The following is a 14,633-nucleotide window of genomic DNA, read 5'->3' on the forward strand; positions in this document are numbered from 1 at the left end:
AAAATTAATAGGCTCTGGCAAGAAAATGTGCTGAAGAAAGGATCTGCACGCCCACTCCACACACACAGTTTTGTTTTGTTTTCTCCCTGCCCTAATTTAGTAAGCAGTGAACTGGGACAAAGACACAGTAGTAACAAAGAACAAAACATTTGCAAAAGGCAATGGCAAGACAATGGGCATTATCCAACCTTGTCAGCGTTGAACTGCAGAGAATCAGCAAATGGGTTAGTGCTGCTGAAGTTGTACTTAGGGTAAAGGTTGTGCGGCAAGGAAGGCAAAGGGGATTTCTAAAAGGAAACATAAGAGGCGCTGAGCGCAAAGAAATGTATTCAAAACAACTCAGTTTTAAGAACAAAGTACTTACTGATTTAAATAACTGTGAAACTAGATCTATCAGGTCTGGTAATTAATAACAACATCTATTAGATCTCATTATATCTGGTAATTAACAACATCTATTAAACAATATGGAACTAAAGGTTTACTTCCAAGTGAACGGAATCTAAATCTGGTCCCAAACAACATAGGAAACCAGTCTGTCAAATGCATCCCAAATTTATTTTCACTGAATGTTCACTATCACAGACAGAGGCACATATACGTATTTTGCCCACTTTACATATTAATACATGGTCCACACATTTTAGTAAACATGCTTCAAAATTAAAACCACAAAAGTTTTTCTAATGTACACTTAAAACCAAATTATGCTTTTTTGTGAAACAAAAAAACAACAACAGTCTTATCTGTTCCAGAATGCAAATTAAACATTTGTCTGCTGGTTCGCTGGTAACCTTCATTAGTCCTTTATCTTGTTTCCCAGTAAGGAAAGTTGTCAAACTTTGACTAAATATTAAGGTTAAGATCAATAGTGTTTTTTAATTAAAAAATAAAATCAGTAAGTTTTAAAGAAATGAATCACTGTCCAGTGGTATTCTCTATTTCTGCCCACTTTCTGTGGAGGCAGGAACATTGATATATATATTTTTAAGTTTCCTATAAAAGTTCCCACATTACTGGGGAATTTATGAGGCTTTGGATAATACCTGAATTCCTGCCTTAGAGTGTTTCTCATAGGTTTTGTGGCTTGCCTGTGATATACTGAGCTAGTGCGATTGGATTTGGATATACTTATTAAAGGTAGATGACTGCCAGATAGAATTTACCATTTTCATAGTTTAAGGGGGTAAAAAAAAGAAAATTAATTTCCTTAGCTCAATAAATTCTTCTCCTTCTCTTCATACCCGCTTATCTTTCTTTTGTTGACTGTATCTTTCAGGGGAAATTGCAGACATTTAAAATTCATTTGGCTCCAATGAAATGTTTGTGTTACTTCTCTCTATAAAAAAAGCTCTACTGGCAAGCATCAAGAGTACGGAGAGGTTGTCATACGACACTACCCTGTATGGGAGAACACTCTGGAAAGACTCTCTCTTCACTCAGTATGCCTGTACTAACGCTTATGCCACATTACCCTTTCAATCTGCTCTTCTTGCAATGTTTTTCCTACAGAGGGAAGACGGGAAAAAGAAATGGGCACAATGACATTTCTGCTCATCTCAACTTTCATTCTGCTTTTTAGTTTAAAATGTCAACTGCTGCTTCACAAAAGAGAAGATCACAAATGCTAAGGAATGTGACCATTTATTAAGGTGGAAGAAATGACTAGGCAGAGATTAAAAACATATCCTACGCAAAATCCCTCAATGCTATGGAAGGTGGAGATTATGTCTAATTTTGATACATGGAATTTTTACATTTTGCCTTTCCTGTATATGTCTGTAGAATAATATAAAACAAAACCACAACAGCAAAAAAACAGAGTATTTAAAGAGAGCTCTAGTTTTTTGTTTTGCTTTTTTTTTTTTTTTTTTTTAATTTGCAGCTCTTATAGGATTAGAATTTGGCCCTGAGAGTAGAGTATGAAAGTACAGCATGAGCACAGTCGTAGATCACTCTATTATTAAGGAAAGATTTATAGAAACAGACTATATTTCTTATTAAAAAATCAATGACGAAACTTCTGTTTATAGTCCCAGAGGCTGATAAAAATAGAAATGTTATTAACTAAGCAGCAGCATAGGGAAGACAAAAACATTCTCTGGCCCATATCAATGGAGCCCACCCTTTACTATGGCAATGCAGTCAGACTGAATTCTATGAAGCTTCATACTGGTGAAATTATCAAGGCTAGTTCTGGGAAGTTCTGACACTTGAAAGTCTAAGAGCCAAAGAGACTAACTGGCTTTTTAGCCTATGTACAAGGTTTTCCTGAAGCTTTATTACATGCACAAATAAAACATTGACCATTAAGAGGCTCTTATGTATTTGTGATTTTTTTTCCCCTTTAGATTATGGGAGACTAGATTTCTTTCTATAGGGAAGTAAATCATGGAATAAAAAGTTTATCTCATTTTAAATGCAAAATGAATTCTAATTTCCAAAAGCAAAATATACATGTAGAGAAAGAAAAATAAATTTCCTCTACCTGTCACAGGCTCTCAGCTGGATCTCTGTAATAAACAAATTAACAAGAGAAAAGTATACCTGTTGATTTAAAGTTTATGTGACAGAGAGCCTTCATAAGGAAATACGAAGAAATGGTTAAACCTGAGTGGTTTTATACTAGGTTGGATGAAGAGTGGGTAGTCCTGGAAAACACGATAGGACAAAAGAATATGAGCCAAGTATAGTGAACTGAGGGGAATTCAGCAAAGCCTGTTCATTCAGATTCCTCTCAGCATCCCTCCATCTTTGGAGATAAGGATGCTCCTTTTCTACAAGTGTAGGGAGGGCTCTTCTCACATGAGGATCTGAAGACCTGCTTCAGGGGAGACAGGGAGATAGGAGTCCTTGCAGCACCTGTCTTTTCTCAAATCCCTTTAGCTTACAATATGCAATATGCCAGGGTGCCATATTTTGGGGTAGCGTGTTCTGAACCCTGTCACATATAACATGAGGACACATGTCATTCTAAGGAAGATTTATCCTAGAATAATTGCTATAAAACCAGGCATAATTATACCTCAGATAATAGGAATATTTTCCAGGTGCAGGAAAAAACATCTTACCAGCTCATTAGAAAATGTGACTGGCATGGAAAGAAATGTTTGTAGTTTAAGGTTTTAAAAAGTAATATTGAGAATCCCACCCAGCAGTTTATAGTATTGTCCTAAATGATATAAAAGTTGGAAATTAAAAATAAAACAAAACAAAAAAAGGAATAAAACACTCCCACACAAAAAATAGCTTCAACTTAAGTTAAACAGCCATTTACCGACATTATCATGCTGCGCCTATGTTTAACACAACAAATGGAAACAAATGTAGAAAAATTTATAGTTATTTAAACAAACTGGATAGCATTTGAAAAGAATGCAGTATGAGGCAGCCCTACCATTTGGCAGATTTTCTCCTCTGAATAATTATTACCTAACAATAAACAACTGAATGATTAAAAACTGCAGATGTGAATGAAGATAACTGCTTGCAGGAAGAACTACTAAATTCATTTCTTACAGTAAACCCAGAGCAGAGCTACACCTGTCTTGACAACAAAAGGAAGGCCCAATAGGATAAATCTAGTCACTTTTATTCCATGGCATACAATATTGACAAGTTACTTTTACTGAGCTCATCTACAGAACTGTTGGCTACTTTCTTTCCATCATTTGGGCATCGATATCTAAATTTTAAAAATTAAAATTAAATGTATTTTAAGTAGAAAATTACATATTGCAAGGTTTAGGTATTCTTTGACCTTCCCTCACATATGTTGCCACTTTCCCTTTAAAGACAACCAACCCTCAATGCTAATAAGCAGGTATTTCAAACAGAATCAGTATGTTAGGAGTGAGTGAACCTCTCTATAAGCTTCAGGACATCTCGGAAATTCCTGGAATGGTATCAAACTTTTCAGAGAATGCATATATTTCTGAAGAACTTTCAAAGGGGTATGTGGCCCAAATATATTTAAGAACTGCTGCACATTTAAAAAAAATGATCTATCTATCTATCTATGTATCTATCTATGTATCTATCTATGTATCTATCTATCTATCTATAAAATGTATTTATTTATTTACTAAGCAATAAAGAAGGTATAGAAAAAAAAGTTTAAAACTCTTGGCATGATTCTCATGCTCAGCAACATTAGGGCATACTTGTATCAAACACACAAAGCCTCATGTAGTATCTTCTCCATCCAAAACGTCCCCTAATTGCATACATACTTTCTGAAATATTTTTAAAGCCATTTTCCTTGTGATAACTGATGATAAGTTGGGTTAGTAGGTTGCTGTCCACCAGGGACTAATCAGCATCTGGGGCCGGGAAACAGCACTTACAAAATCACTGGTATAGAAGTATATAGCTGAAACCAAATCCATTGTGAGAAATTTAACGTTCAGTGGGACAAATACATTAAAGGTCATTCACAAGTGATCATGGGATTGCATGAAGCTTTCTAGAGAGCTGGAAAAGCTTTCTAGAGAATTTATAAAGAAAATGGAATCTGGCTTCTAAGGGACTCCACTAGAGGTCAATCTGAAAGGCTACACAACACTCCTCTTAACTTACACACTTTGTGACTGTAATGAACATTAAGAAGGGATTTCCAGGACAACTCAATTAAACAACAACAACAAAACAAACCAAAAAACAAACTTTTAACAGATCTCCTGAAATTCCAATACTTGAGCTCTTGCTCCTAGAGACAACTTGGCCCTGGAGACATCAGACTCCGAATTGGACACTGTATGATGCCTACCTTGCCCTCTGTGTTCGCTTACCCTTGGTCTGTTTATAATGCTCTGTACCATAAAGACTACAGGGTTGCCTGCTCTCCGAATGGCTTCCACAGCTTGTTCATGGCTTGCATCTCTGAGGTCCATTCCATCCACCTGCAATGGAAGGCCTCAGCTTAACATTTCAAGAATCTATAGAACAACAGAACAATTTGTGGATCTGCAGTTCTGAGGCTCCTGGAAAATGTTTCAGAATCACAAATAAGGCTACTTGTGAGGCTCCACAACTTTTAATCTGTCCAGCAGATGTGGGGTCCCTTATTGTGGACACAGATGTCTGTCTCCAATAATGGCTGAAATAATAATTAATTAGAACGAAGAGTCTGCCTTTGCTTTCCTTACGCTGCTCAGTTGTTCCTTTAATAAGTCAGCATTATTAAAGAAATAATATAAGGGAACTGCCTAGTAGCACTGTCTTCATCATGACAATCACTGTACAATTGTTTTTCCAATTCACTACAGAGTGACTTAGGAAGTGGGTGGGTGATGTTTTGTGTATTTCTCTCTAGACAGGAAAGCATGAAGTTAAAAACAAAATTCTGACATTCAGAAATATCAGGTTATGGTAAGGTTAGTTTTGCAAAAGACTCTTTGGAGTAGACATGACAGGAGCTGCAAGTCAAGAAATTATGTTCATTTGTTAGTAATTTTTATACAACTAGTTTAGAAATGAAAGTTATTTTGTAACCTTTTATCGACCATGGCTTGCCTGGGTGATGATTAGCTCAGTTTATGCACTATATGAATAGGAAGGAAAATAGTTTTAAAGGCCAAATGCTAATCCTGTCAGAAAACCATAGGATACTATTATTTCCAATTATCACAATATGGCATATACAACAAAATAGCAAAATTAGAGTGGAAACAATTCTGGAAAAGAAAATTATTAGATCTCTGCATAGAACACTATAACCCTTTAAAAGAATTATATATACATTTAATTGAAAAACCTCCCTCAGGTTGATACTTAGATGAAGTAAGAACATCTCTTTCAGTGCACATTAAAAAAGGCTTCTAACTTTTTGTAGAATAAAAGTTAGTATTCATGTTTACTATATATTCCATTAGTAGGTAATTTTAATAGAACATTAAATATCTTTGCTCGAGTCCAAAGGACTATATACTCTGAATGAAATCATTTGCAAGTCTCTACTCATCTAGTCTACAGACATTTTCAGAAGCTCTTAGCAGAGACATGCTTTAGAATCCACAGGATTAGAGGTCTAAGGCTTTTATATTTATGAGAAAAACCCCTGCACATAATAGCACTCAACAAAACACTGCTAAACAGCAAACAATATTTTACAACACACACAAAAAAATCTTTTTAAATTTGAAAAGGATGTTTTAACATTCTTAATACATTTACACATTTTGGAGCAAACTATAATCAATCCTTTCTAGAAATAGTTATAAAGATTTCTTACTTTCTTTACCTAGGTCAAAGGTATTTTAATAGTGAAGTATCCATAAAACAAAATTCCTTGTGGTAATCTAAAAATGCAAACTTTAGGTAGTATTCTAACTAAAAAATTGTACTTTAAAAAGGGGTTGAGATTTCATCTAAAGAAAGATAACAATGTAGGAAGAGAGAAAAAAACCCATCATTCTTCCTTATAAATGGTCAGAGAAAAAAATACACAGTTCTTGGTTTCTCTGAAATCTAAATCTTCTTCCTTCTTCAGCTCTCAGTAAAAATCAATCAGTAAAGGAATAAGTAAATAGATCCCCAAAATGCTTATTTTACAATTGTGGTTAAGTTAAAGCCTTCTTGTACACAATTAAGGCTTTTTAATGTGCAAGTTATATGGATTTAGAAAATGAGAGACAATCACTTGTGTAAAGTGAATATAATGGTCATTATAGTAATAAAGCCATTGGTTTCCATTTGGAAGTTGTCTATTTTGGTCTACTCTATAAATCCTGACAATTCAGAAAATCTGGGTCAGGTACCCCTTCCTCTACCCTCTTAACTGAAACTATGTTGATTCTGATCAAATAATTTATGACACTGCTCTGAAGTGACTCAATTACTTGTCAAGTCTGTGCAACTTGACAGGCAGACATGGTTCCTTGTTTACTGTGGGATGCCCAGAGCCTGTGATAGCACCTGGAATGCAACAGCTGTTCCAGGAATATTTGCTAAGTAAATGAGTCAGTGCCTCATGAGAGAAGTCTATTTAATATATTAAACTTTGATGTGAATTAAGGAATTAGGTACAATTTGACCAAATGCTTCTCACGTATATAACAAAATACATATATGTGTGTATACATATGCATGTGTGTACACACACACACACACACACACACACACACCCTCAGTGATGAATGGGCACGCCAGTGAGAAGGAGGAAAATCTGAGCTGGGAGTGGGGGCATTTGTATAAAAAGTAATCAGGGTCTTACCATAAAAGGTGTTACAAAAAGACTCACTTGGAAAAAATCTCATTCAAAAAAGCTTACGATGAAATGATACTGATAAAGTATTTCTTGAAATAAAATCTCATTACAGAACTTAATTATGATGTATGTATTTTACATGTATACATATTTTTAAAGAATTCAATTATTTCCCTGAGAACTTGGCTTTGTTTTTTTAACCAGAGTTTAATTATTTTATCTCAGGGTCAATGGTTTTAAAAATGGTTGGTTATACCTTCAAACATCAGTCTCTAGCAATATCAAGATATGTAATCGGTCACCATATATCAAAGAGAACAATTATGGATGAATAGAAACAAATAAGAAAGAAATGCTTTAACCACAAACACATTTTACGCTAATGCTGGGTTGGGTAACCAGTGTAAAGTTGATGATTCCCTTGGTAAAGTTTATGGGACAGGTGAAGAATTTTAGCACATAAAGCTCACTGGAGGGTACCTCTACTATTCTATCTCCAGGTTTCAAGGTTCCATTTTTGCCAGCTGGGCTATCTTCAAGAACATGTTTGATGAAAATGCCCCTCATCACTTCACCATTGCTTAGACGACTGCCCATCCCTCGTCCACCAACAATGCTGATGCCCAGGGATTTGCTTGGTTCTCTCCAAAGTTCAACCCTATAAAAAAATAAACAAAATGTTAAACTCATATACGAAAACATAAGGGAAAAGCTCATGACACTGGATTTGGTAATCATTTTTTAGATATGACACCAAAAGCACAGACAATAACCACAAAATAACCAAACTGAACTTCAACAAAATTAAAAACTTTTATTCATTAAAAGATACTATCAGTAGAGTAAAATGATAATCCACAGAATGGGACAAAATATTTGCAAATTACATATATGATAAGGGATTAGTATCTGGAATATAGAGAGAACCCCTAAAACTCAACCACAAAAAATAACCCATTTTAAAAAGGGCAAAGGAGTTGAATAGACATTTTTCTAAAGAAGATACACAAATGGCCCATAAGCGCAGGAAAAGGATAATACCACTAATCATTGGGGAACTACAAATCAAAACCATAATGAGATATCACGCCCACTAGGATAGCACTATCAAAAAAATAAAATAAAATACAACAGAAAATAAGTGGTGGCAAGGAGACATTAGAGAAACTGTGAAGTATGAGCCCTTGTGCACTGTTGACAGCAATCTAAAATGCAGCCGCTATGGAAAAAAGTACAGGAGTTCCTCAAAAAATTAAAAATAGAATTACCATATGATCCACCAATTCCATTTCTGGGTATAGACCCAAAAGAATTCAAAGTATGGTCTTGAAGAGATGTTAATATTTGCACTGTCATATTCATATAAATATTATTCACAATAACCAAAAGCTAGAAGCAACCAAGTGTCCATCTGCAGATAAAGGAATATTATGGAATATCATTCAGCCTTAAAAAGGAACATTATGCTAAGTGACATAAGCCAGGCAAGTGAAATAAAGGACAAACACTATATGATTCCACCTACACGATGTACCTGGAATAGTCATATTCATAGAGACAGAAAGTAGAATGGTGGTTGCTAGAAGATAGGGAAGAGGATGGTTAAATGTGAACGGACTTAATGTCACTGATCTGCACACTTAAAATTGGTTCCAATGGTTAAAAAAAATATTTTTAAATTTAATGGAATAAAATATCTTTATGTATGTTAATTTTTGCAAATACTATTTGCTGAATTTATTAAAGTTTTATCAGTAGTAAAAGAAGATCGTTTTAAACACTTTTCCGATGATATGTTTTATAAGGTCTGATAATACTGATGTATTTCTGAAGCTGATTTGTTAAAAGTAAATAATGGACTCACCCTTCTGGCCGAGGCACAGACCAGTCTAAAAGTACCATTTTTCAGGAACTCTAATAGTGCAGATATTAAGTAATCAAGTTCAGCTACCCTTGAACTGACAGTTCTCAGCTTAGCAACACAATCGAGAGAAAGAACATCCCTGCCCATGCCATGCCAGAAGATTATGTCTGTAGGACTCTGTCTTCCCAAGGTGGAGCTGGAAACTAACAGTTGGGGCATAAAGGGCAGTGGCTGACAAGATCCTACATGATCTGATCCCACCACCATCTCCAGAAAAGCTTCTTCCATGGCTCTCCACTTTCCTCTCTCCACTCCAGCAACCACATCGTCTTCGTACTGTTTCTAAATTTCAACAGACATGTTCTCCTGCCTGGGGGCCTTGCACTTGCTCCTGCTTCTGTTTTAAATGCAATTCTTCTACCCACATAAGAAAGCCATGAATTCATATCCAGTAACTGCAAATAGTTGTAAGAGCTACGAATGAATTGAAAGTACCTGCCCTGTGAGAAGGTTGGGACAGTCATATAAAAATAAGGTGATGGACGGTGAGGTGTTTGGCTAAGACGAGTGAGCAGCTCAGGGTCTCAGAAGGAAACAGAGACACCAAGCAGAGAGCTCTAAGATACAATAGTGAGTCTGCAATCTGCTCCATGTTGAAGGAAGGAGGACCGTGGAGGACATCAAACAGGAGAAAAGAGTATGGTCCAAACATGTCCTCAACCTTGACTTTACAGGTGCTTCCAGCAGAGAGGAAAGGTACGGACTCCTGTGAAATGAGGAAGGTCCCAGTAAGAAAATGCTGTGGGTAAAAGCAGCACCTCACAGCTAGATTGAGAAGACAGGCAACTGGTCAGATAAAGTCAGATGATGAGACACATCTTTTCTTTGGGGAGCACGTTTTTCTTTATTAGAAATCTATAATCCTAGGGACTCTACCTGTGTAGTTTAAAAGGATCGCACCATGATCTCTGATCTCATAAAATTTGTGTAAATAGTTTAAACTACTTAAAATCCTATTTATCATTTTCTTTCACTCAAGGAATTCTGTGAAAGACAAAAACCAACAGCCTTTCTTGTTTCTTACAGCAGTTCCTCGGGTAAAATGGCAAAGTAAAGAAGTTAGTAAAGCTAGTCATTGTATTTAATATTTAAGAATCAGGACTACATGGGTGGGACTCCTTATCTCTTCTCTTAAAAAGGAAGAAATAAAATAAAATAAGAATGAAATGTCTCCTAGGGTTCTTTGTGGTCAGTGTAAATTAAAAAGTGATTCAAAACACTAATTCAAAAGATATACACATCCTTATACTCACTGAAGCATTATTTACAATAGCCAAGATATGGAAGCAACCTAAGTGTCCATCGATAGACAACTGAATAAAGAAAATGTGGTACATACATGCAATGGAACATTTAATATTCCATAGGAATATTACTCGGCCATAAAAAACAATGAAATATTATAATTTGCGACAACATGGATGGACCTAGAGAGTATTATTTTGAGTTAAATAAGTCAGACAGAGAAAGACAAATACTGTGTGATCTCACTTATATGTGGAATCTAAAGAACAAACTAAATGCGCAAACAAAACAGAAACAGACTCATAGATACAGAGAACAAACTGACGATTGCTAGATGGATGAAGGGTGGGGCTGGGTGAAAAAGTGAAGGGATTAAAAAGTAAAAATTGGTAGTTATAAAATAGTCATGGGGATGTAAAGTATAGCATAAGGAATACAGTCAATAATATTGTAATAATTATATATGGCGTCAGGTGGGTGCAACAGTTATTTGGGGGATCACTTAATAAATGATATAAATGTAAGTTACCATTATGTAAGAGAATTCATTCTTGTTTTATTTCTTCCTTTTTAGGAGAAGAGATAAGGAGTCCCACCCATGTATTCCGGATTCTTAAATATTAAATACAATGACTAGCTTTACTAACTTCTTTACTGAAACTAATAAAATATTGAATGGCCACTGTAATTGAAATATAAAAGAAAAATTGAAAAAAAGAAAGTCATATGAAGGAAAAAGGAAATAAAGTGATTCTTTTAATTTCTTTACTAATAAAAATAAAAGCAGCAGCAAACACTTATTATGGTCTTCTCATGTGCTCAGCATTATTCCCTGAGTCCCACTGACTCCCATCTAATTCTCATATCATTTCTATGAAGTGGATACTATTACTAGCCCCATTTTACAAAGAAGGGAAGAGGCGCCGAGAGATTAAACAACCTTTGGATAATAGTACCATATGCTCACACAGGGTTTGGCACAGATAGCAAAGTGTTTTCAAATATACTCCCTAGAAGAAAGGCTGTAACTGCTTAAAACTTTGGAGAAGATAACCAAAGACAGACGGCCAAAATGATCCCAGTGCTGAGGAATCAGACTCATTATTCACTGAATAGAACACAGCAAACATTATGTGGAAAGAAGAAGACCTACAAAAGAAAAATTTCATAGAACATATTCGGAGTCAGTTTAACGCAGAAACGGCAGCCTTTCTTGAGACCAATTTATAGGTTTAAAAAGAACGCAATTCAGAAAAGCTAAAGTAAAACAGAGCTCTGAGGCCAGGCTGCCTGAGCTCTGAACAGAGTCCTGGGTTCAAGTCCTGCGCTTTTGCTACTTAACTGTGTGACCCTCTGCAACTTATTTAATCTCTTGCTTTCCTCATCTTCGAAATGAAGCCAATAAAATCTCTACGCCTGAGAGATGGCTGTGATGATTAAAGCTAATGAATACATGTAAAGTGAAAAACAAAGCTCTGGGATATAGTAAACAACCGATAAATCTTTTATTACTCTTATTTTGATTATTATGATTACTAAAGTAATGTGATTAAGGAAGATATAAAATTCAATCCATATGACAAATGAACAAATTTGAATCCTACCTCTTCAATCCTGTTACACCTTTACATTGTTTATTAAGACAAGGTACCATTTTCTACCCATCAGATGGACAAAAAACTTTTTTTAAAAAATGATCATATGATGGGGCAATAAGGATGTAGCAGGAAAGGGAATGCTCATATTATGGAAAAAGAAGGAAAAAATGGCATATGCACTTTATGAAGCAAGTTAACAATTTCTAATAAAGTAAATCATACATTTGAATCTATAAGCCAGCAGTTCCAATTCTGGGTATATACCCAAATTCTCATATGTAAGTAAGGAAATGAATATATTTACTGCACAGAATTATTATAATAGTGAATAACTGTTAGCTGTTCAACATCAATCTGGGAATAAACTATGGTATATTCATATACTGAAATGCACTGCAACAACTAAATTGAATGAATTAGATCTTTAAGTATCAACATGATAGATCTCCTAAACATTGGATTGAGAGAAAAGTAAGTAAGCTGGAAAATGATACATACAGTTTGATGCTAACTCTGTAAATGAAGGTCACAGTGCAAAATAAGAGTAACACAGCTTATTTACAATTTTAAAATTTACACTTTGCTAAAATTTCCATACAAACAAAAATTTTTTGACTGTAAGAATGAATGCCCAAAGTTATAAAGCATATTCATAACACTTGCCCCGGTTATTTTGGTAAGCTTTCTCATAATATATTCTGTGAGCATAATGCTCCATGAACTTTGCCCCAGAAGTCCCTTAGTACTTCTTTTTCTTTATTTAATTCAAGTTTATTGGGGTGATAATTATTAGTAAAGTTACATAGATTTCAGGTGTACAATTCTGTAATAGAAGAGTGCAGAGCACCTTCTTTAAGACTTATGGAAGCTCCAGACATATTCTCTCTATAAGGCAGTTAACCACTTTTAGAGACATCTCTTAGGGTGATATGAGTTAAAATTTAGGATAAAAATGTAAAAATCATCCAGTCCATAAATTACACTTAATTCTTTCTTATAAGACAACTGCATAATGATTCGTGTGTGCAATACTTTCTATTTGCTTAGCTGTTAGTGATGATAACTGACAATGCTCACTCACCAACTGAATGCTCACTCTGTACCAGGCACTATGCTCAGAATTTCACATGCATTTTCACACTGAATTCTCCCCAAAATTTAAAAGGTTCTATTATTAATCCTATTTTAAAGATGAAGTAACTGAGACCTAGCAAAGATTAACCAACTTGTCTTAGCAAAGTGTCCAAGTTAGAATTCAAATAGGGCTCTTGTTGACTCCAAACAGTGCCTTTTAAACTATTTCTGGCCAAACTGTTTTTTTTCCTGTGATGACTATTCTCCAACAAAATTCAAGTTTATCACTATGGTTACCAACTACAAACTAGTTTCATCAAATTTACTTTTGCCTCCATCCTCAAAAAAATCAGAAACTTAACCTTTTTATATCTCTGCCCTAGATCTAGCACTTATATTCTGTTCTGAATATGGGAGATAATGTGGAGAGATTTTGATTTCTTTAAGCAGGCTAAACAGCTTTTTTAAAGAATTCAAATTAAAGTTATTTTATTTACTTATTTTGCTTAATTTTGATTTAGTTCAGTAATTTAAAAAAATGTTTATTAAATGTATCGTGGTAACCTTGTTTAGTAAAATTATATAGGTCTCAAGTGTACAATTCTATAATCCATCATCTATGTATTGCATTATGTGTTCTCCACCCAGAGTCAGTTCTCCTTGCATCACCATATATTGGATCCCACTCCCCTTCCTTTTAGATGGCTGGAAACACGTACTGTTTTTTTGTGAAAGCAACATAACAACTTTTCTATACTTTGAATAACTCAACCTAAAAAATGTTTAAATGTGATGGCTGCCACCTCAAGTTCATTTGTGAGCAAGGAAAATCATCAAACTGTATTATAATGCTAACGAGTAGAAACTGTTCTCTCTTGAGCATTTTATTTATTCGCTGTAGAATAAATATTAAATGTTTACTAAGTGCAAGGCACAACTACGATGGTCACCTTTAGATCTGTTTAGAGGGAATGCCCAATGATTACTTACATTTTACACTTAATACAAAATATCTTCTAGTTTTCTTTATTTTGTGGGTCTCTAATATTGCCTCCCTAAGTACATTACAGATTCCTAGAAGGGAGGATTTATGTCTTATACTTCCCTGTTGTTTACAAAATCATCTCCTTCTTCTCGGGGTCCATAATCAGGACTCAATAAATATCTATTAAACTGAATTTGATTTTACTTAACATAAACACAGAAGTATACTTTAATGATGTATAGTGATATATCTGAGCATATTTAGGAAAATCATCTTTTCTATTACATATGAGATTAGTTCTAACAGAGCATGGATTAGAATAACTGCAGTCTGTGATAACAAGATGCTTACTAATGTGCATGCACACACACATATATGCGTTTTGAATATATATGTTTGAATATATAGTGTCTACAAATTCCAGAGAAATTTAAATTAATTATTTGATTGTTTACCTAAGATCAAACTCCACAGAAAATAGTACCCATTCCAACTACCTATGCATAATTTCCTCTAGTTAATTTTATTTAGTCCCTACTATATGCCAAATCCTTGTACACATGTTAGTTTTAACCCTGTATGATACATATTATCCTTTCC

General features: G+C 34.7%; 1 protein-coding gene across 15 annotated transcripts in view; it reads right to left on the bottom strand.

The window, feature by feature from the left end:
- Window positions 1-14,633, bottom strand: part of MPDZ (multiple PDZ domain crumbs cell polarity complex component) — a 154,516-nt gene that overhangs the window by 35,181 nt on the left and 104,702 nt on the right. For 8 of the 15 annotated variants that reach the window (XM_074330401.2, XM_074330394.2, XM_088793113.1 and 5 more), the window contains 3 exons: window positions 7,688-7,865; window positions 4,791-4,901; window positions 189-287 (listed from right to left, as the gene is read on the bottom strand). In XM_074330401.2, the coding sequence (XP_074186502.2) occupies window positions 189-287; window positions 4,791-4,901; window positions 7,688-7,865 (388 nt within the window). The remainder of the gene's footprint in view (window positions 1-188; window positions 288-4,790; window positions 4,902-7,687; window positions 7,866-14,633) is intronic. The other 7 variants (XM_074330403.2, XM_074330402.2, XM_074330400.2 and 4 more) reach the window with 3 other exon arrangements.

The sequence above is a fragment of the Rhinolophus sinicus genome, chromosome 16 (assembly GCF_057876585.1).
Source record: "Rhinolophus sinicus isolate RSI-liver-muscle chromosome 16, RSI-T2T, whole genome shotgun sequence".
NCBI classification, from domain to species: Eukaryota; Metazoa; Chordata; class Mammalia; order Chiroptera; family Rhinolophidae; genus Rhinolophus; species Rhinolophus sinicus.